At 59.9% G+C, this 27368-nt stretch overlaps 2 protein-coding genes across 6 annotated transcripts in view; one reads left to right on the top strand and one right to left on the bottom strand.

Moving 5' to 3' along the window:
- The window catches only part of SHANK1 (SH3 and multiple ankyrin repeat domains 1), a 60164-nt gene extending 33707 nt beyond the window's left edge, over nt 1–26457 (bottom strand). For 2 of the 5 annotated variants that reach the window (XM_058708289.1, XM_058708292.1), the window contains exons 1-12: nt 16991–17404; nt 14112–14409; nt 13705–13908; nt 13106–13177; nt 11920–12028; nt 11677–11828; nt 9692–9859; nt 9144–9260; nt 4908–4985; nt 4611–4677; nt 4044–4374; nt 2948–3141 (exon numbers count right to left, since the gene is read on the bottom strand). In XM_058708289.1, the coding sequence (XP_058564272.1) occupies nt 2948–3141; nt 4044–4374; nt 4611–4677; nt 4908–4985; nt 9144–9260; nt 9692–9859; nt 11677–11828; nt 11920–12028; nt 13106–13177; nt 13705–13908; nt 14112–14366 (1747 nt within the window). In that variant the 5' untranslated portion in view covers nt 14367–14409; nt 16991–17404. Of the gene's footprint in view, nt 1–2947; nt 3142–4043; nt 4375–4610; nt 4678–4907; nt 4986–9143; nt 9261–9691; nt 9860–11676; nt 11829–11919; nt 12029–13105; nt 13178–13704; nt 13909–14111; nt 14410–16990; nt 17406–26436 lie in introns of those variants that run through there. The other 3 variants (XM_058708290.1, XM_058708293.1, XM_058708291.1) reach the window with 3 other exon arrangements.
- CLEC11A (C-type lectin domain containing 11A) lies at nt 20871–23275 on the top strand. The gene is made up of 4 exons (XM_058708459.1): nt 20871–21229; nt 21459–21648; nt 21960–22151; nt 22589–23275. The coding sequence occupies exons 1-4, from the start codon at nt 21083–21085 to the stop codon at nt 23032–23034; spliced, it is 975 nt and encodes a 324-aa protein (XP_058564442.1). The 5' UTR covers nt 20871–21082; the 3' UTR covers nt 23035–23275.
- Nucleotides 26458–27368: the final 911 nt, after the last annotated feature.

The raw sequence follows: 27368 nt of genomic DNA, 5'->3' as shown, positions 1-27368 counted from the left end.
AGCTTGATTGTTCTGTAATTTTCCTAAACCCTCCTAGACTCCCTAAACCCTTTGACATTCTTATCAGTGCCCTCTGCCACTGGCCGCCGTCTCCTTGCCACTCAAACCTCTGTCATTTGCTCCCAGACCCTTCCCTCTGCCTCTCTTTGCTTCCCCTGGCTCCGGAAGGAAGGGAGGAGAGATTGGAATCCCCTCTTTCTCTCCGCCACCTGTACCTGACAGCCCTTTCCTGCCGGCCTCATCTCTTAGCCATAGAACACGTGTCCTGACTACCTGCTCGGCGTCTGGTGTGGCCGTGCCGGGTGCTGAAATGCAAAGCTGGGCATCAGGGACAGCTAATGATTATCGAATTCTCACTCGTGGCCAGAGCCCTAAGAAGGGACACTTTTACTATCCCCATTTTACCGATGGGGAATCTGAGGCTCAGGGAGCCCAGGTCATTTGCTCTGTCTCCACTCCGTCCCTTCACATACTTCCCTCACTCACTCCTTGCACCTACCTGGGGAGGCAACAACTGATTTCCCATTTTACAGACACGAACGCAGAAGAGCCCCCTGCCCAGAGATGGCGTAAGCCACACTAGGATTTGGGCTGGGGCCATCTGATGCTTTCCCCCGGCTTAAACACTGCCACCCTCGGGGGGGGGGGCGGAATCTGGGGAAACCAAATCGAGGAGACACTCAAGGTCATGGAAGAGAGTGGGAGATGGGGTGACGAGGGGTCTGGGTTCTTGGCTAGCTCTCCAGTGACCGGCTGGGTGGTCGTGGAATCAATTGTTTGGTCACTGAACAAATATTTTATTTAGTGCTGGTCGTGAGTCAGGCCCCAGGCTAGACGCCGGGTAGAGGGCTCATGGACACAACAAATGTGATTCTTGCCTTCATGGATCTTCCCTGCTGGCAGCTGTTAGAGGCGTAGCTCCGTAAGCGACTGCATGATTGAAAATTAAGGTCAGCACTTTAGGGGAAAAGGACAGGGTTTCCGAAGAAAGGCCACATGGGGGTATATAAAGTCGAGGTGCAAAGGGCAAAGAGGTGCCAGGATGATGTCCCAGGGGACATGCGATGCAGACTGAGACCGGAAGGATCCTAGGAGGAGAAGAAGCAAAGAGAGGAAGGGGAGGTTTTCCTGGCAGAAGGAATGGGTGTGTGCAAAGAGCCTGGTGTGGAAAGGGGCTTGGGCATTCGAGGAATGGAGAGAACAATGAAGTCTCTGGTGCCCTGTGGGTGGAGGAAAGAGACCGGATGGGGGGGAGGTGCTTGCAGGCCGGGCTAAGGCACTGAGGGCCAAGGGAGCCTGCTACCTCATCAGGCTGTGGAGGACCTCAGGGGCACTGTGGATTTGGCCCCCTGTGAAGCAATTCAGTGTCTTCAAGGAAGTGGAAGGATACAAAAACAGGGCCGTGTACAGAAGTACTGGGCTCGAATTTCAGAAAGAAACGCGGAAGATACAGCGCATAGAAGGCATGGAAGTTGTCTCCCCTCTGACCTTAGCTTCCCTTTCTTCTTTCAAACTCTGTCTCAAAGCACAGACCTGACCCTCTGCGCATGAGTATGCGTGCGCGCGCGCACACACACACACACACACACACACACACTTCCAGGCACCTGCTTCTGGAGGCACTGCCCCCACAGTTAGCCCCTGCATCTGGCCATCCATTCATGCACTCATTCACTCACTCAGCGCATGTGCACTGAGGCCTCCTGTGTGCTGGGTCATCCAACTGGGTCCTGGCAACTCAAAGCTCAGTGACACGTGACCTTGCCTTCAGGCAAGGCAAGAGATGCTGCAAAACAGATACCGATACACAATCGACCTGATGCTCCGATCCCTGCACACCTTTCAAGTCCCCACTCAAACCCTGTCTCCCATGGGAGGACCCCTCCCGCCCCAGCTTTCATGGGCAGCCGGGGTCTGTCTGTCTGTCTGTCTGTCTGTCTCTCTCCTCTCTAAGCTCCTGCAGTGGGGACCCACTTAGCATAATGACAACTGGTGCTGACTATGTGCGAATCAGTGTCCTGGGTGCCTTAAGGGAACTGACTTTTTAAAATCCTCCCCAGGGTCCCCTTGCACGGATGAAGAAACTGAGGCCCAGAGCAGGCACTTGTCTGAGGGCGCCCAGCTGGAAAGTGGTGGTGGAGCCAAGATTCGAACTCAGGCAGCTTGGCCCTCCACCCGCTACACTACTCAGTTCCTCTGTAGCCTGGAGTCGGCAAAGGATCGCTCCCCCGCCTTGCATTAACCGCCGCGTCTGCTTGCTTCCTGTTTCCAAGCTTCATTCTATCCAAGAACACACGTCAACAGCCCTGAGAAGTCTGCATGTGAGGGCTGCTGGCACCATTTTCCAGAAGAAGACAGGAAAACCAAAGAGAGGCAAACCCCAGTAACCGCAGCCGCCGCTCAGGGAGCACCGGCCCCCCGCATGGGCCAGGCTTCGAACACCTGTCTCATTAGAGCCCCTTGAAGCGGGTCCCACCCTGGTTCTCGGAGGAGAGCACCTGGTGGGGGCAGGAGGTGTGGCCAAGGTGGCTTGGCCTCCACGCTTCACACCGGGTGGCAGGGAAGACCGTGGGCTCAGACCCCGGGGCAAGTCGCTGCCCCTGTGTGAGGCTCTGTCCCTTCAACTAGAAGATGGGCTCCTGACACGCTTCCAAAAGGCTGCTCCTGCGAGGGGAGCACTCCCACAGGGCCTGGCGTGGCGTCAGTGTCCCCCAAATGCTAGTTTCCACTCTTTTGCCTCGACACCTCCTCCCGAGGGACAGGATCGCCGCAGCTACCCATCATGCTCCTCCAGAGTGTAAGGGGTGTCTAGGGGCTCTCTGAGGTCTCCAGAGCATTGGAAATTCTAGGCCCTGGAGAACTGTTCGTGCTCGGCCTTCCCGTCCTTGAGGGGTTAGCTCACCTGCCGCCCCCCGCCCCCCAGCCTGGCCCGGCCCTGCCCTGTTACCTTTGATCTTCTCGCCCTTGCTCAGGGAGATCTCCCCCTCCGCTTGGGCCTGGTAGGACTTCACGGCCATGAAGGAGCGTCCGGGTACCGCCGAGTAGAGCTTCCTGCGCCTCCCGCGGCTGCCCAGGGAGCCCCCAGGGCCCCCTGAGCCCCCTGTGCCCCCTGCCGGCCCTTCCCTGGGCGTCCCGCTGGAGCTGCATACACAGAGGGTGTGAGAGGCAGGGGAGAGTGGAGGGAGGGGGAGCCTCTGGGAGAACAGGGGTCCATGGGGGTGGAGGATGGAGCATAGAGTGGGGGCGTGGGTTTCCCAGCTCTGGCATCCTTGGGGGAAGAGGGCATTTGGGGGCTCCCTCTGCCTGCCCACTGCTGCCCCCTGGGCCCCTCCTCTGCCTCCTCCTGGCTTCCGGCTCTGCCCCTCCCACGGTCCTGCACAACGTGCCTGATTCAGCTTCCTGAAGCGGGGCTCTGAATGTGTCATCCCTCAGCTCGCTCACGAGCCTTCAGCGACTCCCAGCTTCCTCCTGGTGCGGGTCCAACTCTCTGCCCGCTGTGCGCAGCCCGCCATGATTTTTCGCTCTCCTGTGTCCTTGGGACACACTGGCCGGCCACATCCCCCTTGTCACCCTCCTCCAGCCAGCCTGGCCTCTCTACCCCGGAAAGTCCCCTGGCATCCTCCCCTCTACCCCGAGTGGCTCCTCTGCCCCCCCCCCTCCTCTGGCCCATCTCCAAGCTCAGACACCTTCCCCCAAGCCCCTTGCCCACCCCCACCCTGTGTGGCTTCTTCTCACCTTGCCCTGTCTGTCTGTCTGTCTGTCTGTCTTCAGGGGCTGGAACCAACATTCTATTGGGTTCCCTTCCCCCAGCCCCTGGCATTGAGCAGGTGCTTGGCTAAACTGTTCCATTTGGGGACAGGTGCAAGATTGTGGTTTCCTCCCCCTCCCTTCCTCAGGGGTCCGGAGAGGGATTTGGAGGCCTGAGGGCAGGACCGGGGACTTGGGAGGTTGGGGGGGCCAGCCTGGGTGAGGGGAAGTGTGGCTCCAAGGATGGGATCCGGTTGGGCTGGGGTCAGTGGGACCAGGGCTGAGCCTTCCCCTACCTGGGCCGTCCACGGGGCTGCCTCTTGGCCTCTTCAGGGTGCCTCCCGCGGGATGGGGAGCGGGCCCGGGCACCCCGGGGGCTGCTGGCACTTCGGAGGGTCCCACTGCTGAGCTTGGTGCTGGGGGCCGAGGGCTGCGACTGGCCCTGGGGCCCTGAGGTAGGGCCGGGGGCCCCAGAGGACGAGGTCCCCGGGGCGGCAAACACCATCCAGTCAGGCAGGGCCATGCTGGTATCACTGTTGGCCCGAAGCAGTGCCGGGGGCACTGTCAGCCCTGCGCCTGGGGGTCCCCGTCGCCGGGCTGCGTACTTGGGGGACTCCTGGAAGGGCACTGAGAGGGCACAGTGGCAGGGGGCAGAAGGGGCAGGGGAGACAGGCAGGCGGAGGGGGTGTGCAGGCAAGGGATGATGGGGGAGAGGCATGAAGGGAGAAAGATGTAAGACTGAAGGTCTGGAATCGCCCCTCTCACTACTACTCAGACGCTCACAGTCTGCTGACCCCCCAGTCCCCCCATGCACCCCCAAGTACGCTAGGTTCTCCCCTCAGCCCCACCTCCCTCTCGCTCACCCACATCCTGTTCTCGATGGTTTCGGATCAGCTCCCCCAGTTCAAAATTCCCAGCGATCACAGCCACCTGGAGGGAGGTGGGGTGGCCCAGGCAGAGGGCGGGAAGCACTGTGAGGTCCCCGGCCAGCTGCACACACATCCCCTCACCCCGCCCCTGCCCCTCTCAAACCTGGACCCCCGCAACTGCGCCCTCCGTCCTCTCCCGGACCGCCAGCCTCTCGGCCAGCACTCCTACCTGCCTGCCTTCCTCACCCCCTGTCTCCTCTGTGCCCCCCACCAGCCCTGACAGCTCCAGACCTGGAAGGGGGTCTGTCCATTGTTATTCTTCACATCCTTGTTAGCTCCTCGATAGAGGAGGATCCTAGCACAGGTCTCCTGTGGGCGACGGCCGGCCGGTGGCACGGGGTGGGGGGGAGAAAAAAAGAAAGAAAACCATTAAAGTCACCAGGAGCAGACGCAGGCACTGTGCTGAGAACTTCAGGAACAGCCTGATCTAAACCTGCCTTGCCCGGGACAGCAGTCACTTACTACCGGTGGCTCAAGAGCCCTTTAAATGTGTCCCGTCCAAACTGAGATGAGCTGTGTCTGTAAAATACAACCCACACTGCAAGAACATAGCACGGGAAAAAAAATCCAAATGTCTCTAATACTTTTTCTATTGATTCCAAGTTGACACGGTAATATTTTGGACACCATGGGCCGAGTAAAATGGGCCACAAAAATCCACGTTACCTGTTGCCTTCCTGTCTTTTTTTTTTTTTAATTTTTTTTTCAACATTTTAAATTTATTTTTGGGACAGAGAGAGACAGAGCATGAACGGGGGAGGGTCAGAGAGAGAGGGAGACACAGAATCGGAAACAGGCTCCAGGCTCCGAGCCATCAGCCCAGAGCCTGACGCGGGGCTCGAACTCACGGACCGCGAGATCGTGACCTGGCTGAAGTCGGACGCTTAACCGACTGCGCCACCCAGGCGCCCCCTTCCTGTCTTTTTTTAATGCAGCTCCTGGGATACTTAAAATCACACACACACACACACACACATACACACACACACACACACACACACACACACACACGACCCGTGTTGTTTTCTACCGGGTGGCACTAATCTAAAGCCGGGTTTCTGGGCCTCAGCGCTACTGACATTTAGGGCCAAAAAAAGAATCTTCGTAGTGGCGGCTGTCCTGTGCATCGTAGGACGTCTAGCGGCATCTCTGGGCTCTGTCGCTAGATGCCAGTAGCACTCTCCTCTCCGGCTGTGAAAACCAAGGAAGGCTGCACACGTTGCTAAGTGACCCCTGGGGGCCCGGGCTGTTCCAGTTGAGAGCCACCAATGTAAACCTCACAGAGGGCTTACTGTGCTGCGTGCCAGGTGCTCAGCACTTCCCCATTTTACAGACGAGGAAACTAAGGCATCAAAAGGAGCACAAGGTCACACAGCGGTTGACCATCAGTGGTTGGATCTGAACGAAGGTTTGACTCTGGAGTCTCTGCTCTTCTCACACACTCTGCTGGACTCAGAAGAAAGGGGACAACGGGGGCCGGGGCTGGGCAGTGGGGGTAGGAATGCCATCCACATACAGACCAATTCCCTACTGATGCTGACCATATCACACCCTGTCGCGCTTCAGATCAGACCCAGTGCTCTGGGCATGGCCTAGAGGCTCCCCCTCCACCCGATCTGCCTGCCCTGGCACCCCCTGCCTCGCCCACTTCATCTGCTACCACCTTTCTTCGCTCCCTATACTGGCCTCCTTCTTCCTCTGACAGGCATGCTCCTGCCCCAGGGCCTTGGCACCTGCCGCTCTCACTGCTTGGAATTCTCTGCCCCTAGATTTCCACATGGCTCACTTTCTCGCTTCATTCAGGTTTTTGCTCAAATGCCACCTCTTCGGAGAGGGCTTCTCCTTCTACCTCGTCAAAAATAGCTGCCGATCACATTCCCTGTTTTATTTTGATTTATTCGTTTTTACTTACGTGATGCCCACTATACGCCAGTATTAGCTCATTTTCTTCCTAACCCGGTCTCCTTGAAATTACGTTTCTCTTTTACCTGTCTCCTTAGCATCTCTCCCCCACCATATGGTAAGTTCTATAGGTGCATGATTTTGTCCGTGGCACCCACCAGCTGGATTAGTGCCCGGCCCGCTGGAGCTGTTCAATCAACGACGGCTAAAGTCCTTCACCCTCTGTCTCGGCCTGAATGAACCCAACCTGGCCCCCAGCTCGACTCCTCTCTCCAGCTCCCCCAGATGCAACTCAACCAGCAAAGTTAGCTCAGGTAGTTTTCTGTGTGTGTGTGTGTGTGTGTGTGTGTGTGTCCAAGTGTGGACATGCCGGTCCCAACTAGACTGTTAATTTCCGCCACTGACATGTGTTTTCGCGTGTCTGTCCGCCTCCACTGCCCCCTTGCCTAGCACGGGGCCACAGCATGCCCAGCAGCCCAACCAGCAATCCACCCTGCTCCTCGACGACCTCGATTTACTGGTGTCCTGGCGCTTATCTTACAGTCCCTCTGTCCCCTGCAATACTTACAGTATTGCCCTTCCTCCTTTACACATCTGCCTCTTTGCCACACACGAAGTCCCCCGATCCGCCCCAGCCCGGGAGCCATGCCGTGTCTGATTCATCCCACGTCCGGACGCACAGTAGGGACTCAAGAGACGTGCACGGGACGTATGAGGATGAAGGGAGCCGAGTCATTCCAAATTCCTTTGTTCAAGTCATTCGTTCATTCACTGAATCATTCAGTCTATCTCAGAGCCAACACCTGTTGAATATTCTGAGGGGGGCAGGGTGCTGTCTTGGGGCAGACTCAAGGTGGCCGGTTCACAATTCATTCATTCACTCACTCACTCATCCAACAAAGTCCCTACTATGTCCCGGAGCCTTGGGACACAGTGACTGATCAGACTTAGCCCCTACCCTTGAGGAGCTTCCAGCCTAAACATGGACCTGACCTTCACCACCAGGGGACGGGGGACGGGCATGTCAGGAGGCCGGGGGAGGAGGGAGGGAGGAAATCTGTCAGACCCAGCTCTGGCCCTGGTGAAGCTTAAAGTCTGAGAGGGAAGACAAGGGGAGAAAAGCAGACGAAGAACTCTGTCAAGCGCCGATTCATTAGGCATCTAGCCAAGAGCAAGCACAACATTCACCCACGTGATCCTTTGTACAGTAGGTGTTACCGACCCATTTCACAGGGAGGGAAACCTCAAGGAGGGAAAATTACTGGCTCATCAGACCCCCTGAGAGTAATTGTTCCCGCCCTATAATTCTTTACACTGAATCTTCCCCGTTCAAATGAATGGTACGGTTTGTGTCTCCTGACTGGATCCTGACTGAGAGAGGTAATGACAATGGCGTTGCCTTCTGGGGACGAGCGCTTAACGTCCATGATGTCTCATCGCCTTCAATCAGCCGCCCTACCCCCATTTCAGGGAGAGGACGGAGCCTTGGAGAGGGCACGGCGCTTGTCAGGAGGACCCCGGTCTGCCCATGGGACATGCACATAAGCCGTGCCATCAGGGAATCTGGGCTCAAGGCCGGTGTCAGGGAGCAGGAGAGACGGAACCACCAGGGAGGGGCAGTGACAGCACCGCGTTGGTCGGGTTTGACAAACACTGAGTTCTCTCCCGGCAGAGCAGACTGCTTGCTGCCACAAGGCGGCACGTGGCTACCTGCCACGTCCCCGGCACTGCAAGTTCTGATGCGGCAGAAGGGGCTGGCGCTGTCTTGGAAGGCTTCCTGGAGGAGGGGAAGAAGGGCTTGACAGACCAGCACCTGTGCGCCAAGCCCCGTCTTCCCAAGTCCCCGAGGCAACCCTCCGAGGGCAGGAAGCCCCTACAACAGGTGGAAAGACTGAGGGGGCTGACCCAGGATCACCGAGGGCGGGGGTCACAGCCGCAAGGGGGCAGGTACACGAGGCCCCTCCCGGCCCTTTACTGCTCACCTCCACTCGTGGCTCCTGAGGTGGGGACTGTCCACCCGGCCCCGAATTGCTACAACCCGCAACATGCTCTCGTCCCCCTCAGAGCTGTGGTCTGGCCCTTCCTCTGTCCCCTGCGGTGGCCCCCGCACGCACTGCACACAGTAGGTGCCTCCTGATGCTCTCTCCCCTCCACCTGTGCCCACCGCCGAGAATACCTTTTCTCGCCTTCCTACTTGGCTCACTCCCGCTTCTCTTAGCACAGGTGGCACATTTTCCAGAGAGCCACCTCCACCCCAGGCCCAAGGCCGAGCCCAGATCTGGCCTCCCCCGGGGACCTGCATTCCCTGGGACCTCCCTCTGAACACTCTGGATTGTGACAGGAACGTCTGTCTCACTCACTGCTTGGTCCTCAGCATCCCGCTCTGGGCCTAACATGGGGAAGGTGCTCAGCAAGTATCTGCTGAGCGAATGAACGAATGGATGAGTGAATGAATGGATGAATGGATAGATGGACGGATGGATGAATTAATGAAATAGTGAAGGGACAGAGGGCAGGGAGGCTAGAGTCAGGAGGAGGGCCTGGGCGGGCTCTGCCAGAGCAGACCTTATTGTAGAGGGCGCAGATGTGCAAGGCCGTGTTCCCCGAGGCATTCTGGGCTCCCGGCTCAGCCCCATAGAAGAGCAGGTGTTCCAGGTGCTGAGAGTGGCCTCGCTGGCAGGCCTGGGGAGGACAGGAAACCCAGGAGGCCGGATCAGACTCTCCCAACCATGGCCTTTGTCTAGATCCTGAGTCCAGGAAACCCCTCTCCTTTCCTCCTCTGTTTCCGCCCAGGGACCCTGGCCATCAACTTCATGAGTCATTCCAAGACCCAGGCGTCTGGATAGGCTCCTTGAGAGGCTCAAGAGACCACCCCCCACCCATGCCAGAGATCGAGATGTCCAATCCTGAGCCCATGCCCTCTTAGGGCCCTGGTGCTGACTCCCTCACCTTTTTCTCTTTGGGGCCCATGCTACTCCCACCCCCACACTCTATGAGGACCCCAGCATCTAGATCCCCAGCATCTGGATCCCCTTTGCACCAGACCCGATCAGGGCCCAGGTGCCCCCCCCCATGCACACACCGCGAACCCCTCCTGGCCGAGTCTGGAGCACCTGGTGAATCTCCTGCCAGCCGTTCTCATCAGCTATGCCCAGCTGGGCCCTGTTGTACAGGAGCAGCTCGCAGCAGCGGGGGTCGCCCCCCACCATAGCCGTATGGAACAGAGGGGTCAGGCCTCGGCGGTCCTTGTAGTTGGGGGAGCCCCCAAGGTCCAGGAGTGCCTGAAGAGAGAGACCAGACAGAAAATGGTCACATTAGCAGTACTGGTTTGTTCTGAAGGGCCAGTCGGGCAGGGAGTCACGGGTGACCCACACTGGCCAAGGTGGTTTGGGAGTCTGCACGAATGCCCTTGTCTGACCTTGAGCCTGGCCCTTCCCCTCTCAGGGCCTCTCCCACGAAGGGAACAATGAAGGGGCTGGGAAGATGCCTCCTCCAGAGGACCTTCCCACTCTGACGTCCTGCCCAACCCTCCCCCCCCACTCCCCCCCCCGCCGAGGCTGGCTTTGGATGAGCCACTGAAGGAGTCTGGTGCCTCAGTGCATCACAGCAGCCGGATGGTTGGGGGGCCACCTGAGAGAACAGAGTCTGGACGCAGGAGGACCCCTGGCTAAGCAGGAGGTGTTGTTAGGATCAGGATCCCCGAGAGCGGGACGCAGAGGGAGACCTGGGAGAAAGGGTTAGCTGGGACCAAGGTGAGCCGCGCCAGCCATGCTGGGGCGGCAGCGGGGGCGGGGGGGGGGGGTGTCTCACTTGAGTAACAGCTCCGGGCACAGCGGCCGGTGGAGCTGAGCATCTTTAGAGGGAGGTGTTGGCAGCAGCCCTGTGAAGAGCCCACAGCCGCGCTGTCCACCAGAACCTCTGCGGTGACGGAAGCGATCTACGGCCCCATGTGGGCTCCCGAGCGCTCGAGCGTGCTACGGCGCCCGGGGAACAGACACGTTCGCCCTAGCTCATTGTAGGTCATTGAAATCCGAACGGCCCCCGTGTGGCTAGTGGCTACTGGGTTGGACAGCACGGGTCTGGAGGCCGGGGGTGCGGGGTGAGAGCAGGAGCTGTCTTGGGGGGAAGGGAGTGCACTGGGGGTACATATAGAGGGTTTGTCAATTCCAGGGGCATAAAGCCAGATCTTTGTGGCTGGTGTCCGCATTTAGGGGCTTCAAGAAAGAGCTGGAAAAGGGAAGGGAGGGTCCATTAAACTGGAGCATCTGTGAGTTAGGGTGTTTCTCAACAGTGATGTGTCTTTGCGGGGGGCGGTCTATCCTGGCCTGTGTATGAAGAGGGAATCACGTGCCATCGGGTGGCGGTGGGGTGGGGGAGGAGAGAGGGAGAGGAGCTTAAAATAAGACCATGTAAGCCCCCTCCATGTATGTATCTTGCGGGTATACGGTGCGTCTGGGAAAACAGGGCGAGAGGCTGTGTTTGCAGGGTGTGTGTTGAGGGTTCTGTGTCTGGAGCTCACTCTGTATTTTAAGGAGCAGAGGAGGGTCTACACTTTGGGGAGACTGAGGCAGGGCTGGTGGTGAGCTGGATCAGAGGGTACAAGAAGGTCTGGGTGTCGGGAGAGTATAGGTATTATGATCTACTGGGGCCCTTCCAGGGGAAAGGTCCGTGTGACAAGCAGCTGTAGGGTGGGCATCCCCGGGGGTCACCAGAGGGTCTCGGGTTCCACTGGAGGAGTGACAACGGGTGGGGGCGGGGGGGGGAACTGTGTGTCAGTCTGTGGAAAGGGGCTTTGTATTTGAAACACGAAGAGAGACTATTTTTAACAAACCTAAAGACCTGAGGTTCGAGAAAGAACAAATGGAAAAGGGAGAGGAGTCTGAGGAAAGAGCAGAAGTGGCATCCCCACGGGGACGGGGACGCGGCAGGGGACATCCAGGAGGCGGGATGAGAAGCAAAGTGGAGGTCAGGTGGCTTCGTGGGGTCAAGGCAGATGAAGGGGAGGAAGGGGCGGGTCTGGGGCAATTAGCTCACTGGCTTCAGCGTACTGGGGGAGACACCGAGTCTGGGGGCGGGTCCCCGGGGTCTGGCACCTCACCGTGAGAGCCAGGCAGTGACGGGCACACGCGGCCTTGTGCAGCGCGGTCATGCCATCCCGGGCCCGGAAGTCGATGTGGGCCCCTCCCAGGCACAGGGTTCGAATCACCTCTACGGAGCCTTCGGTCTGGGCTGCCAGCGTCAGGGGGGTCTCTGAGGGGCAGAAAAGGCCAGTCACGCGCAGCCCTTATGCCTCGTTTCTCGGCTCCCCACCTCTTCCAAAGCCCCTGGTTCTCCTCCTTACCTCCCGAATCCGAGTCGTGATAATTGGGGTCCAGCCCCTTGTCCAGCAGCCTTGCCACCTTGTCAGACGTCCCGAGCTGCACGTATTCCAGGAACTTCTTCAACCCCGTCTGAGCCATGGACAAGAGAGAGAAGACAGGCCAGTCAGGGAGCAAGGGGAGAAAAGCTGGGGTCTTGAGCAGCGCTGTCCAGTGGAAATACACAGCGAGCCGCGTGTGGCACTGAAAAGTCTCTAGTAGCCACCTTTAAAAAAAAAAAAAAAAGCAAGGGGCACCGTTGGTCGCACGGAAATTCGTTTTGACGACGTATGTCTTTAACCTAACACATCCGCAATAGTACCGTATCGACAGGTAATCCATAGGCAGTGTTTTAACGAGACGTTTTACGTTTTTGGGGGGGAACTGAGTCTTCGAAATCCGGTGTGCATTTCACACTCGCAGCGAGGCTCAGTTTGGGCCTGCGACACCGCGTGTGTTCGGGAGCCGTGTATGGCCGGTGGCTCCGGGAGTGGATGGCGCAGGTCTGGAGGGATGGAATATTTGGGGGGCGACAGAGACAAATGCGTGGTGGGGGAGGGGTGGGGGGGGAGGAGGGGACAGGGAGGCTTTTTTCCCAAGCATCAAGAATCCTTCACTTCACCTCGGACTAAAGCAGCTCCCCCCGCCCCGCTTCCTCCCAGTTCTTAGGGGACCGGGGGAGGCACAGGGGACATGTGGTCAGAGTCCTGGAGGGCAAGATAGCCAGATGTGGCTGGGGGCGGGGGACATCCCCGGATCTGGGAGAGGTTTAGGCTACGGAATTGGGGGAGCCGTGGGCTGTGTATGAAACAGCACTGAGGCACAGGGACCCTGGGTGTCAGGGTTCAGGCCAGAGGGTGGGGGGCAGGCAGGCGCCCTGCGTGCGTGGATACGGGGGACCCAGAAGACGAGAAGGGAGCATCTCAGGATGAAGGAAGCGGGAGCCAGGGGCCTGGGCGGGGGGAATGCAGGCCAGAGAGGGGATAACACGGTTGGCATCTGGGGCCGTCCCCAACGCCACACGGCATCTCAAGTTACTGGGGGACCCTGGCAGAGGAACAGAAGGGGATCAGGGAGTGTTGGAGGGCTGTTGGACAGAGGTGAGAGAGACAGCGGGAAAGGCTCCAGGTCTCTGCGGGGGGGCGCTGCTGTGGGGTAGGGTTCTCTCACCTTCGTGTGCAATTTAGCCAGCTGCTTCTCATCCAGGTTGGTCTGTTTGTAAACCCGGGTCTTGTATCGGAACTGTGGCCAGGGGTGTATGGGGGGAGAGACACAGAGACTCAGAATCAGGGGCCTGGGGAGGAGGCTGGGCTCCTTCTGAGCCGGGGCCGGCGGGCGGGGGGGGGGGGGGCGGGGGACGGAGGGGGAGGTGGTCAGCTCAGGGTCAAGGTGGAAAAGGCCCTGGAGCCTTGGCTGGGCAGGCAGAGGAGTGCGGGGCTGCTGTGGAGTATGTGGACCGCAACCCCTAACGTGAAGGAGTAGGGAGCCTGGACCCCACACAGAATGTTCTAGAACACCTACTGTAACTGTGAATCCTTTCCCACTTTGAAAGGCGAGGAGGAGTCTGGGGCAGGCAAGTGACTTGCCCAAGGCCACTCTGTTGGTCAGAGGCAGAACGGATCGTCATTTGAACCCAGGCCTCTCTGACTCTAATGCTTAAGGGATCTGGAAGAGCCCACCGGGTTTCCCCTTGCCAGGGCCTGACTGGGAGAAAAACGGGGCATGCCTTCTCTCCCCTGTGGCCAGGCTGGTAAGGCTGTGGGCCTCACCTCCAGGTAGGGCACCCCCTTCTCAAAAGACTGGGGGTACTCTCGAAGCAGCCGCTCCTCCTCCAGAAAGTTGGCATCGCGGCCGGAGGTGGCCGGCTGGAACAGACCGTAGTTGAGCACATCCTGCAGGCTCTCGCTCAGGGCGCAGAGCACCTGTTGCTTGGCTGTCCAGATGGTGGCATCAGGGTTGAAGCGGAGACATTTCTGGTTGAGGAGGTGACAGGGAAGAGCCTGAGGTGGCTTGGAAAGGGCCTGGGGGTGATTCTGGGGACAGGAGGGGCAGCTGGGGGAAGCATGTCGGGGACCTGGAGATGGGGCCCAAGTGGGAGGACACCCAGCACCGGCAGCCTCGTCGTGTGGGCTTGGGGCCCTGTCCCCCGCCGGCCAGCAGGCAGTCAGTCACTCACTGTCTGGTGCAGGTCCGGGATGCCAATCCTGAAGACCATCATGCTGAAGTGGGCGTCGTCCGGGACAGACATGGAGCGGCCCTGGAGGCCTCGGGTGGAGGCCAGACTACCAGGTGCCCCGCTGCCCTGGCCCCGGGTCCCCCGGGGGCCTCTGCTGGGCCCGTCTGGGGAGCTGTCGGACTCTGAGCCCCCCTCGGGACACTCGCTGGCACTGTGGCGTTCCTCGTCCTCGCTTGACGCGGGGCTGTGGGTCATCGTGGGGCCACGGGGCGACAGGGGACAGCAGCATCACAGGCGGCTGCCGGGGCCAAGGGTGGCTGTCAGATGAGGGACCCGGGACCCCTCGGAGGCCACAGGCACCCTCACGGACAAGTGGTCTAGGGCAGCCGCCCCACATGCCCCAGGTCGGCAGGAAGGAGGCTGGACACACCCCCAGATACTCCAGCTGCCTCTCCTCACACACACGCCCATCGCTGCCATGCTTCAAGCGCGTCTCCTTCCCTGCCCTTGGCCCTGCTCGCAGCCCCCCACCCCTCCTGCGCCCCACTTTGCCGCTGACCCAGCATGGCAGTGTCCCAGAAACCGCAGAATCACCGCGGGAGCTACTGGCCCACTTTGGCAGGCCACGGAAAATGCAGCTAAAATTAGCTGAGGACAGACAGGTGGACGACCCACCGGCATCCTACCCTCCTGGCCCCAGCCTGGCCCCTCACCCGAGGCCCTCCCGTCCTCCTCCTCCTCCTGGCCAGCTGGCGGAGGGGGCTGGGGAGAGGCTGAGATGTAGTAATGGGGGGACGGAGGTGCCGAGAGCCTGGGGCGGCAGAAGTGGGAGCCGCGTGTTGCTTGGGAGTGGTGCCCGGCAGCGGGTGGAACCGGTGACTTCACCGAAGTGTGGCTGACAGCGTGTGCAGGGGACTGCTGGGAATCGGTGTCCCAGGGGAGCAGGGGTGCTAAGATGGGGGTGTCATGGGGCAGAGTATCATTCGTGGCGTGCCCCCAAGGGAGCCACGAGGGGTGGCCTAGGCAGGTTGTTGGGGGCATCTCGAGACGGGGGTGGGTGGGTGCGGAGACTGGCCTGGGAGGGCTGTCTGGAGACCGTAGTGCGGTGGCCTGGGTCAGCCTAGGGTGGCTGCGGATAACCTGTGGGCATATTTGAGGACTGGCACTACAGGACAGGTGGCTGGACATTGCCCAGTACAGGTGGATCCACTCTGAGGGAGACTGGAGGGGGGGGGGGCTGGGAGGGAGGCTAAGAAGTGGGGTGCCGGTCTGGGGGACTGGGGTGGGAGGTCATCTCCAGATCCCCACTGTTCTCTCCTGAGGTGGCCTTAGAAGCCTGGGTTCCAAATGGGGTCCGCCTCCCTCATCTCCCTGTCTCCCACCCCAGCACCGGAAACCAGAATGTCTGGTCTGGTCCCTCCCCCCCACACCAGGCCCAGCTCCTGCACCGTTGCCATGGAGATGGGAAGCAGTGGAGGGTACTGCTGACTTTGGGGGAGTGGGGATGGGCTGGGGGGGCTGGGGGCGGGAAGACAAAATGAGTGTTCGGGGAGGACAGTTCCAAGAGCTGTGGGTGAGCGAGCAGCCTAACCACCAGCCGGCCGACCCCTCCCCCATGCGTGGCCCGGCTGCGAAGCCCCCTCCCTCTCCAGGTACCCAGCGGAACTGCCCCACCTTGGCCTTGCGGAGCCCCCCCTCCCTGCCTGGTCTCCTACCCGCCGGACTCCACCTCCCACCTCCGGGCCTGGAGCCCAATGCCACTCCCCCTCGGCTGACCCTGGCTGACCCCGGCTTCAACCGGGCACTAATGGGGTGGCCAGTGGGATGAAAGCAAAGCTGGCCCCGGCCAACCCCCCCCCCCACCCCCGCCGTGCGGCTGCCCCCAACCCCCCAGACCGGCTCTGGCCCCTCCCCCTCAGGCCCGAGGGAGGGAGCGGGCACACTCCGCCGGGGCGGCATGAATCAAACGCTCCGCGGCTAAGAATAGCTGGCACGCAGCTGGTACTGAGACGGGCTGAGGAATCGGCGGGGGGGGTGGGGTGGGGGGGTGGGGGGGGTGGAGAAGGGGAGAGAGGGGGTGCCCTGGAGGGTGCGGGGGGACAGAGGGCGGCTGGCGTGGCCGAGAGCGGGGCCCGGGAGAATGAATGGAGGCGGAGAGAGGCGGGGAAAGGCGGGGAACGGAGCCGGGGCTGGGGCCGAGAAACTGGTGGGGGAGAGCCCTGGGCCGGGGAGAGGGGGCGGGGGCACCCGGGCGCGGGACTCGGAGGCGGGAGCCGAGGGGGCGCGCCGGCCGGTGGAGAAGGGAGCGGAGACGGGTGGGGATGGGGGGGGGGGGAGCTTGCGAAGGGGGTGGGAAGGGATCGGAGGAGCCTAGAAGGTGAAGCCCGAGCTAGAGGGGGTCGAAGGGGGCGGAGGAGGCCAAGGCCCAGACCCTCGACGGAGGGGCGGGGGACCAGGGTGACCTGGGGGAGGGGCCTCGTGCGGTGGGTCTACGGAAGGGGTCTAGGGGCCCCGGTAGGCCGGGGTGGGCGAGGCGGGGGAGTGGCCGGGCAGGGCCAGGAGGTGGCCGAGCCCTTGGCCTGGGAGCGCGGGGAAGCGGGTTTGGGCTGGGGCTGGGGGGGGGGGGGGGTCTGCTGGCGGGGGCTGGGGGGCGCATCCTCCTAAGTCTGCTATCTGGGACGGGGCACCGGGGACCTGGGCGTAACCCAATTTGGCGTCTCCCGGGGCAACGCTCCCCACCTTACCCCCACCCCTCACCGCACACCCCGGCCCGGAGCCCGGCGCCCGGCCAAGGACGTCCGGGGCGCCCCCGCCCCCTTCCGCAGCCCCGGCCCCGGCCCCGCAGCTCCCCCCAAACCCCGGGTTCTCGACCCCCTTACCTGCCTGGCGGGGCTGCTGAGTCCCGGTCGGCGGCGCCCGCGGCCCCTCCCCCCTCCCCCCACCCCCCCACCCCCCCGGAGACGGGGGACCCTCAGGCCATGCCCCACCGCCCCGGAGGGCGAGCGGGCCGGGGAGGGGGCGGGCGGGGGCCGGGGGGGAGGGCGGGGGGGCCGAGGACCTCACCCCCCCCGCGGGCCGGGCCTGGCCATCCGCAGAGCGCCCCCCCTTCTGCCGCGGCCGCCGCGCCCCTCGGAGCTAGCCCGCCCCCGGCTCGGTCCGGCCGGCTCCGGGCGCCGCGTCTCCTCCTGTTCTTCCTCCTCCTCTTCCTCAGGCCGCCGCCGCCGCCGCCCGCTCCGCGCCTCCTCTGCCTCCCTTCTCGCTCTCTCGCTCTCACCGTCTCTCCCTCACCCTGTCTCTCTCTCTCCCTCCCTCTCTCCTTCCCTCCCCTCCCTCCGCCCTCTCCCCTCCCTCCGGAGCCGGTGGAGGAGACATCGCCCCTCCCCGCGCCCCCAAACCTCGCCCATCCCCCCCCCCTCGCCGGCTCCACCCCCTCCCCCTGCCCTCCCCCACCACTCCCCGTCGCCACCAGCTAGCCCAAGCCGGCTCTACCCCTGCTTGCCCCCCTACCCGGACCTTGCGGCCCCGCCCCCCTAAGGGTTCGCTTCACACACACACCCCAGGACCGCCCCTTCCCAGAGCGTCTCCCACCCCCTCTACACACAGTAGGACGCGATAAATATTTGTTGCTAGACTCTGCTCCTCCAAATTGGATGGTGAGAGCTATAGACTGCCGTCCTGTCCCTCCAAACACACACACACACACACACACACACGCACACACGCACACACACAAACATCTTCCCCCAAGGCACAGGTGCATAGAGTCACTAGCTGGCCCTGCACGTGCAGACGTTACCCATGCACACACTGTCCCGGGCGTGCATGACCTAACCTCCCTGTGGGTACATCACCACAAACACACTGCACTACAACACGTACGTGTCACACGCGCATGCCAGAGCATACGTGCTGCACAGCATTTACCCACCCCTCCCCCAACAAGGGCACGCACCCGGGTGTGCATGCTCAGATCTCCAGCTCACACGAAACCCAGAAACGGAGACGCACAACCACGTGTGCCTGCGGCTCCACCACACCCACCCACCTCCGAATTCATCACACAGGTGTGCACACACCCATTTGGATGCACAACACCGGGCCCTGCCTCCCCTCCATAGTTATTGCTGACGTTTCTTGAGCACTTCCTGTGTGCTAGTCTCTGCTCTGGATTTACTCATCCACTTCTCACACCAATCCTATGGGCTATGCACTTGGACCATCCCCGTTCTCAGAGGGGGAAACTGGGGCACAGAGAGGCAAAGTCGCTTGGCGCCCAAGGTCACCCAGCTACAAAGAGGTGGCAGCAAGGATCAGGGACAGGTAGGCTGGTTCGGTCTTTATGCCACTGTTGTTCACCACTAGGCACGCCACGGTTGTGTATTCGCCTTCATTATACACAGACATGCCCAAAGTCTCCTTGCCGCTCAGGTCTCTGGTGCCTGGGACATACCACAGACACAGGGCAGGTCCCTTAGGGTGAGAGTGTCCCCATAGCCCAGGCTCCCACCCTTCTTCCAGCTCCGCCAGGGCTGCCAGCTGGGGCTCAGACACCTGCAGAGGGTGGTTCTAAGAAGCCTCTGGATGCACCTCCAGCTGTGGGCTCCAGGGTACCAGGGTAGGAGCCAGCCCAGCCCCAGGAGGCCCCGCTCTGGATGCATACCCACCAGCCCAGGTGGTGAGCATCTGGGCCCAGGGAGAGAACAGCTGCCCATGTTGGCAGCAGCAGCGAGAGAGGCTGTGTACCCCTCTACGGTTTACAAGGCCTTTCCTGGCTCGTGCATTATCTCTCGAGGCCTTTAGCTGCTAGTGAGGGTTCCCCAGGCCCCTAATGGGCACCCGAGAGGCCCAGGCTCTGAGGTGGTGAGCAGCCTGCCCGATGTCACATTGCCCTCTGCTTTCTTGGATTTCTTGGATTTCCCAGGCCCCTCCTGGGGCTCCCAGCAGCTGAGGGCAGATGCCCGGCCCTGGCGTAGAGCCAGAAGCCTTAGCTAGCAGCTGCCATGCTGGTGACCTCCAGCAGGTTGCCCCATCCCTTCTCGGAGACTCAGTTTCCTCCCTTGAAGAGCGGGCCCTGCCATCCCTGGCTGGTGAGCTCCACATTCTCGCTGGCACAACAAGCCAGGCCCAGGCTGGGAAAGCCCTGAATGACTCACTGGTCTGGCACAGAGTGGGCACGGCATGGCCTCCTGTTTCCCGTGCCTCTCCAGCTTCTCTCCCACTGCCCTCATCACCACCCTGGCTATCACCCCTCAGTGCCCCCGTGCACCTGCCTCAGGGAACTCGGGGTGCCCCCAAAACACAGTGGTCAAGCCTTCAGTCTTCTGGCTAACCCGCTACCCTGCCAGGAATGGCTGTTTCTGTCCTCGCTAAGCAGACTGATTGAGCACCTACTATGTGCTATCTCCAGGGATACAGCAATGAATACGTACCTACACTGCCTTTGTTGGCAGGAGACAGGCAACAGACAAGAAAACAAACAACAGGAGATGGTCTTGATTATACCAAGAAGATAAAAAATGGGGTGTTAATTTGTGGAAGTGCAGCTTCTTTAGATAGGATAGTCAGGGAAGGCCTCAGATGAGCTGAGACCTCAGCAGGGAGAAGGAGCTGGGAGAGAACATGAGAGCGTCTAGAAGGAAAAGGCCAGTGTAAAAGCTCTGAGGGAGGAAGGAGCTTGGCATTCAGGAGATAGTGAAGAGGCCAGTGTGGCTGGATCCCCTAGGGGGTCCAGGGGGAGTGGCGGTGATGAGCTTACAGAGGTGTAAAGGGCCCATCCTTCCCAGCACCCCCCCCCCCCACACACACACACACACAAGGCTGGGCAGGCCAGGCTCTTGCTGAGGACCGGGTTTGGCTTCCCTCCTGCATATGATGGGAAGCTGGGGGAGCAGGGGAGTGGGGAGTGACGTGATCTGATTTACGGTTTGGAAGCATGGCTCTGGCTGCGGCAAGCGGCGTGGATTGGAGGGGCTCGGGAAAAGGGAGGTGGAGAGTCAGGAGGAGGCCACTGCAGTGGTCCAGGCGGGAGAAGAGGCACTGGGCTGAATGCTCAGAGCTCCAGCGCCCAGCCTGCGTCTGTCTACTCCACCTCCTGGAGAAAGCTTCCTTCACCACCCCCACCCCCACCCTTCCGCCTCCCTTCTGCGCCAACCCCCCACCTTGTGGGAAGGTCTGGGAGCAGCTGGAGTCCCCAGCATCGCCCCACCCCGGGCCTGGCCTGCAGGACGCTTCCAGGAAAGTACAGCAAACGAATCCCAAAGCCCCACCCACTAGAGTTGCATACACAGCCTACATGCACGCTCTTCACCTGTGTCCCCGCAGACAGGCACACACACTCATTTTCAGGTTGGGGCAAGGGCTCCCGGCCAGAATGGGAGATCTGAGGGCAGGAGGCGCCCTAGAGCCTGAGAACTGTGGGAAAGCCTCCTCTGGCAGAGTGTGTGGGCAATGGTGGCCACAGAGTAATAAAAACCTTATGGAGACCCTGCAGTCTCCTTGCTCCCAAGGAGTGGCCAGGGGGAGGAGTGGGGAGCAGGGCCAAGCCCCAACAACCCCCTGAGGGAGTTCCTCGGCAGAGGCTGTGTCCCCAGGATCCCTTGGAGAGCCGGCTCTATTCTCTTCTGGCCATCTGAGCTTTTGGCCATGGTGGAAGGAAAGAGCAGGGCGGAAGTGAGCTCTGGAAAGTGGGAAGAGGGGGGTATGTGGAGAGACCCAAGGCGGGATCCAGGCTTTGGAACGTTGGAGGTTTCCGGCCACAGAGGCAGGGCCTCGGGGGAGCCAAGAGAGGCGGGGAGAGACACACACAGAGGAGCAGAGACCAACGGACAGAAGAACAGACGGGCGGGCTGACAGAGACAAGAGCTGGGAGAGGGACCAGGGACTAGTGATCTGCACACACTCCAGTCCCAAGAGACATCCCCCCTCCCCAGAGACAACCCTTTGCGGCCTTGGGTGCTGCGGAGCCCAGCCTGATGCAGGCAGCCTGGCTGCTCGGGGCCCTGGTGGTCCCTCAGCTCCTGGGCATCAGCCATGGGGCTCGGGGAGCAGACAGGGAGTGGGAGGGGGGCTGGGGAGGCGCCCAGGAGGAGGAGCGGGAGAGGGAGGCCCTGATGCTGAAGGTGAGTTGCTTAGGACTCTGCTGGGGAACTGTGGGTGTGGGAGGGAGTGTATTCCAGGGTTAGGGAAATGGGCCAGGGAGAGAGATGGGGCAGGCTCAAAGGATGGGGATGATGGGTTCAGACAAGGGACTCAGGGGCAGAGAGCCAGTTTACTGCTGCAAAGGGGTGGCTGGAGTGTGTGGGCAGTGAGAATAGAGCTGGGCTGGTAACCATCCCTCCCCTGCCTCAGCATTTGCAGGAGGCCCTGGGGCTGCCCGCTGGGAGGGGGGACGAAAATCCTGAGGGAACCCCAGAAGGCAAAGGGACCTGGGGCACCGAGGAGGACGGTCAGGGGGAGGAGGAGGAGGAGGAAACAACGACAAACCCCACCACAGGCCCTAGCCCCTCTCCCACCCCTGAGGACACCGTCACGTATATCCGTGAGTAATCATTAGCTCCATCCTGCCCCCAGGCCTCCGTGGTCATTTTCTCAAAAATGAACGGTCCTTTCAAGGCCCGGCACCTTTCAATTGCCCACCACCCCGCCGGTGCCCGTCCCCCCACGTCCCTGGGAGTTCCGGGTGTCCAGCCTTGCCTCCCAAGAGCCCAGGCCCACCGGCCCCTACATTCCAGGAATCCCGAGTACCCCCTACCCCAACTCTGTCCCCTGAAGCCCTAGTTCCCCCTGGTCCTTTGGTCCCTCAGCTCCGCCCCTCGGGCCCCGCCCAGCGTGTGCCCTGTCTGTCCGCAGTGGGCCGCCTGGCCGGCCTGGACGCAGGCCTGCACCAGCTGCACGTCCGTCTGCACGCGTTGGACACCCGCATGGTCGAGTTGACTAGGGGGCTGCGGCAGCTGCGGGAGGCGGCGGGCGACACCCGCGACGCCGTGCAAGCCCTGCAGGAGGCGCAGAGCCGCGCGGAGCGCGAGCATGGCCGCTTAGAGGGTGAGTCCGCACCGTGCGGGGCGGGGAAAGTGGGACGATGCGGGTCAAGTGGAGGACTGGTGGGAGGAGGGGGCCCGGAAACGTCTGAGGAGACGTGAGGACCTAAGGTATCCGGGGCGAGCGGGTTCCTAGAGACTTGGAGGTCACTTGTTGGCTTCTGCGGAGCTTAGAGTAGCGGGGAGAGCGAATGCGGAGAGCTGGCGCGCAGAGGGGGAGGTACGCTCCTTACCGCGCGGTGAAGCGTACCCGTCTCGGGCCGCGCCACGCCCCCTACAGACAGATTCCAAGAGTCTGGCCCCACCCCGAGCCGTCCTAACTCTCCGCCTCCTTACTCCCCGCGGTTCTGACCCCGCCTCCTCCCGGCCCGGCCCCCGAGGCTCTAACCCCGCCTTCTCCCCGCCTCCGGAGCCCCTGACCCCGCCCCGTTCCCCCCTCAGGCTGCCTAAAGGGGCTGCGCCTCGGCCACAAGTGCTTCCTGCTCTCGCGCGACTTCGAGGCGCAGGCGGCGGCGCAGGCGCGCTGCGCGGCGCGGGGCGGGAGCCTAGCACAGCCGGCAGATCGCCAGCAGATGGAAGCGCTCACCCGCTACTTGCGCGCGACGCTTGCTCCCTACAACTGGCCGGTGTGGCTGGGCGTGCACGACCGGCGCGCCGAGGGACTCTACCTCTTCGAGAACGGCCAGCGCGTGTCCTTCTTCGCCTGGCACCGCGCGCCCAGTCCGGAGCCCGGCGCCGGGCCCAGCACCGCGCCGCACCCGCTCAGCCCCAACCAGCCCAACGGCGGCACGCTCGAGAACTGCGTGGCGCAGGCCTCGGATGACGGCTCCTGGTGGGACCACGACTGCGAACGCCGCCTCTACTACGTCTGCGAGTACCCCTTCTAGCGGGGCCGGTCCTCGCCTCTCCGGTCCATCCCACCACTCGCCCTTTGGCTGGGCCGTTCATCCTTCTAGAACGCCCTTCCCTCCCTCTCTCCCTGCCCGTGGATGGAAGCGTGTTCCCCCTGGCTGGGCGATCCCGGGGGGGCCTTCCGCGGGGCCGAGAGCCCTGACTTTCCTGTGTCTTTTTGGGGGAGCGGCGGGCACCAGGCTAAGTCCGGCGCCAATAAAAACGTGTGGAATCTGACTTGAGCGGGCAGTGGAGGCACTTTTGGTCTTTAGCTCGTCGAGGGGCAAGCTTGGCAGGGCAAGACCCTGGCCTTTGGATGCCTGTCCCGTTCTGTTTTTACAGGTATTATTTGATCCCCAGAACCAGAATGATGGAGAACACATGTACATATGTGCTCACATCATCCGCTTCTGCACACGGAGCTGATGCCTCCACCCCCATCGGGTCCCACTCACAGCCTTTGGGACAACAGGGCCTGTCAATCATTGTCCAGGCCTTGGCCTTGGCCGTGGTCAAAGAGAGCTGGGAAATACAAAGGAGCTAAAGGTTCTGATGAGTCCTGCAGGAAAGAGCCCATTTAATTTTGTTTCAATAGTGTATCTCAAACTTGTTCCACCAGATGGAAGGTTCCTTAGCATCCTGTACTGTCAGGCCCTGCCCCACTCCCTGCCCCTTCCCCCAGCCCCAGGGGCAAGTGTTTAGAGGCAAACTTAGGAACCTATGCAGCCTGGAAACTGAGGCTCCCTCCCAATTTTTCCTTGCCTACTCCCTGCCTATGTGGCCATAAGCCAGTCTCTTCTCTCTGAGCCTCAGTTTCCTCACCCATTGAACATGGGTACAATCATCTCTACCTTGTATTAGCCCTTGGGAAGTTCAGGTGAGCCCAGGAAAGTGAGCATTTGAAAAATGGTTGAATGTGCATCACGTGGTCCCTTTGCGCCCCCCTCCCCCCCCTTTTCATACCTTTGTTCCGGGAGTCAGAACACTCGGGAGTGGGCCAGCTTGGGCATTGGCATTGAGGACAGCACTCTTTGAAGGCAGAGCCCTTGTTTTGGAGCCCCCCAGTGTCTTTCCCCCAACACTGGCAACATGGTCCTGACCCCAACGTCATCATGGAGCCCAGGAACTGAACTGTGATGCTGTTTGTCCTTCTGCCCTTCCCTCTCCTTCAGCCGTGGTACCACCAGCCTAAAATGTCACCATTGGATCCACCAGTGGGAGGAATGAGCCACCCCGGTCATTTCTCAGCCCCACAGCCCCTGTAGGAGTAACAGAATGGAGGGTGGTAGCAAGCTTGGGGGAAGGAGGCCCTGGTCAGGAAGGCTTCCATCAGAGGACCAAAAACGTTGCTCAGGATTCTTACCCCGGTGAACTTGTTTACTGGGGTCGGGGAGGGGTGGCAGGATGTCTTATAGGCAACCAGAGGGCACATTAGGCAGACATTGATGAGTATCTGCTGTTGCCTGGAAGGGGGCCAGTATTACAGACCTCATAACATTCTGGAAAGTAAGTGGGTGGGACAGATCAATGGTTACCTGTCTGGATTCTGGAACCATATATCTCAGGTTCTAATCCTATTTGGGTACTTACCTACCAGGCAACTAAAGGGAGACACAACCTCGCTGTGCCTCGGTGTCCCCATCTGTACTTGGGGGGGGGGGGTAATAATATCTACCTCCTAAAATAGTGCTGAACACAAAGGCGTCCTTGTAACATCAGATCTGACTCTCACATGGCAATTTGAACCTCACCTTCACCTCTGCATCCTCTCTCTGGACACTGTTTTTGCATATGTACAGGTTCTTTGAAGAACTGGCTAATGTATCACCCTGAACAACCTGCTTCCCCCTTCCCCCAGGGTTAGGTGCCCCTTGTGATTTTCCGTAACCGCTGAGTTCTCTTCTGACCCAAGCCCTGATCGGCCAGACCGGGGAGTCTTGCTGGTCAGAGCTGGGTGTGACCAACTCTGTGCCCCCAGCATCCCCTGGCACAGGGAAGCCCTTTGCAGGAAGGGAAATGTCTCTGTGGAGCCATGTTGGGGACCCTGAGAGGAATCCAATCTCCGCTTCTCTTCCCGGCCTTCCCCAGGCCAGGTCAGGAGCCTCCCCTGGGCTCCCACAGAGTCTGGGGCTTTCCTCATCACACCGTGCATTACTCTCTGTGCCACTGTCTCGTCGCTGTCATACTAAGCCCAGGGACGTAGTCTTTTGCGCCCACACAGAGGTCAAAGGTGGAGGGCATTTTGCAAGGACTGTTTAAGCATCAGATCAGCTCGCCTGTACGCTGCATTCTGGGCTGATTCCTGACTCAGGTCTGTTTATGGGAACCTTGCCCTCCCCGCCCACCTCTGCGGAGAAGCCCTCCCAGGCCTGCCAAGGGGCCAGCGTTTGCCAGTGCCCCGTCCCTGGCTCTCTGCGGAGCACCTGCGGTTTGAGAGCTCAGAGCCGCGGAGTAGAGAAGGCCTCAGCAGCTGCCTGGGATCGATGCGTGAAGAGATTCCGGGGAAGTGGCGGAGGAAGGGCTCACGGCCCGGGATGACCCAACCGGTGGAAGAAGAAGCGGGTCGGTCACCGGTTTGCCAAGACTACAAATCCCAGGAGGCCGAGCGGCAGGCCCTCTGCCTTCTCCTCAGAACCACGTTTCCCAGCAGCCACCGGGAACCCCATGCCATCCTCTCGAAAGCCCCGCCCTTTCCTCCCACGTGAGGCTCGCTTATATTTCCCAGAAAGCAGGACGACCACGCCCTTCGCAAGAAGGTCAGAGCTTGGCAGTCTCGGATCAGAGCCGACACCCCCTTCTCCCCACCCGCCGGGCCTCGCCCCAAGGTGTTTTGGGAAATGTAGTCCCACATCAAAAGGAAGAAAAACCCGAAGCCACCGTCTGACATTCACTGAGGCTTAGACTGTAACCAGTGCTCAGATCGGTCCAAGAGTTTTTAAAAATACCGCTGAATCTCCACGGATAATTGGAAATTGATAAGAAGCATTTTTTTTTAAACATAAGTGCATAGAAAGTATCAGAATGCATAGAAAATGGTAAGAAATATTTCTCAAAATTTGAGTGTCTTGACTATGTACTACTGAATTACAATATAAAATACAATATAAAAATCCTTCCTTGGTCTGGAAAATAATTGCTAAATACTGGTCCATACTAATTTAGTTTCTCCAAAAACAGGAAGGAAAAAAAACAACAACACCCTTTTTATTAGGAAGTAATCTCTAGCTTACAGATAACCTGCACAAATACAAATAGTATTTACCCAGATTTCTCTATTGTTAACAGTTTCCTCCATTGCTTTGGCTTTATCAGTATTTATCTATGTATCCATCCATGCATTCATCACCCACCCATCCTAACCCAATTACCAGGAACAAATCAAAGTCAGGGTTACTGACCTATTGCAGGGAAGGCCACATCCCACAGGAGAAGCTCTGATCAACTTATTGGATCCGGGGGAAGAGAAGAATTCGGGTGAAATTTAAGTGGAACTGTGTTTGCTTCAGAGCAAAGCAGGGATGTGTATAAATGAGTCAACAGTTATGGACTGCAAAGTGGACTAAGGATCTTGTTTCCTTGGAAACTACAAAGTTATATACGTGGCATGCTATGTCCAGAAACTCTATATAAAGCTCTACATCAGGGCTGGAAATTGGGGCTTCTTGTCTCTGTCAAAGTGACTTAGATCTTCCAGGAAGAATAAGATAAGTTTCATCTTTCTGGATATGCTTTCTAATTTTTTTAAATGTTTATTTAATTTTGAGAGACGGGGGCGGGGAGGGGGAGGAGCAGAGAGAGAGGGAGACACAGCATCTGAAGCAGGCTCCAGTCTCTGAGCTGTCAGCAGAGCCTGACATGGGCCTCGAACTCACGAACTATGAGATCATGACCTGACCTGAGGTCAGATGCTTAACCGACTGAGTCACCCAGTCGCCCCAATCCTTCTGGATATACTTTCAAACAGCAAAGTTACTAAAAGCCTATGATTTTAAAGAACAAACTTTCTCAGGGAGTAAGACAGCAGAGTCGCTCACAAAGGGGGTGGTTAGGACACTTTACAGCTGCAGCATATCTCTGGGAGAAATGCTTCCTGTTAACTTTGCAGCTGGCCTTATCTGTATGCACAGATAGATGGTGGACAGAGTTCTACAGTCCTCACTAGTTTTTGTTCTGAAGCATTTAAGTGTTAGTTACGCACATTGTTGCCCTTTACCCCTGATTACTTTGATGTGTATGTCCTTAGAGATGCTCTCTTACTTATCCACAGTAATCAACCTCAAGAGATGTAACATTTACTTAATACTTTTAATCTAATCTCCTTGTGATATTT

This window comes from Neofelis nebulosa, chromosome 17 (genome assembly GCF_028018385.1).
Source record: "Neofelis nebulosa isolate mNeoNeb1 chromosome 17, mNeoNeb1.pri, whole genome shotgun sequence".
Lineage (NCBI taxonomy): Eukaryota > Metazoa > Chordata > Mammalia > Carnivora > Felidae > Neofelis > Neofelis nebulosa.
This window is presented reverse-complemented; position numbering and strand designations above follow the sequence as displayed.

Coding starts and splice junctions, on each gene's coding strand:
- CLEC11A (XM_058708459.1), top strand. CDS start 21,083: ATGCAGGCAGCCTGGCTGCTCGGGGCCCTGGTGGTCCCTCAGCTCCTG. Junction 21,649..21,959: donor GGACACCGTCACGTATATCC/GTGAGTAATCAT, acceptor GTCTGTCCGCAG/TGGGCCGCCTGGCCGGCCTG. Junction 22,152..22,588: donor CGAGCATGGCCGCTTAGAGG/GTGAGTCCGCAC, acceptor TTCCCCCCTCAG/GCTGCCTAAAGGGGCTGCGC.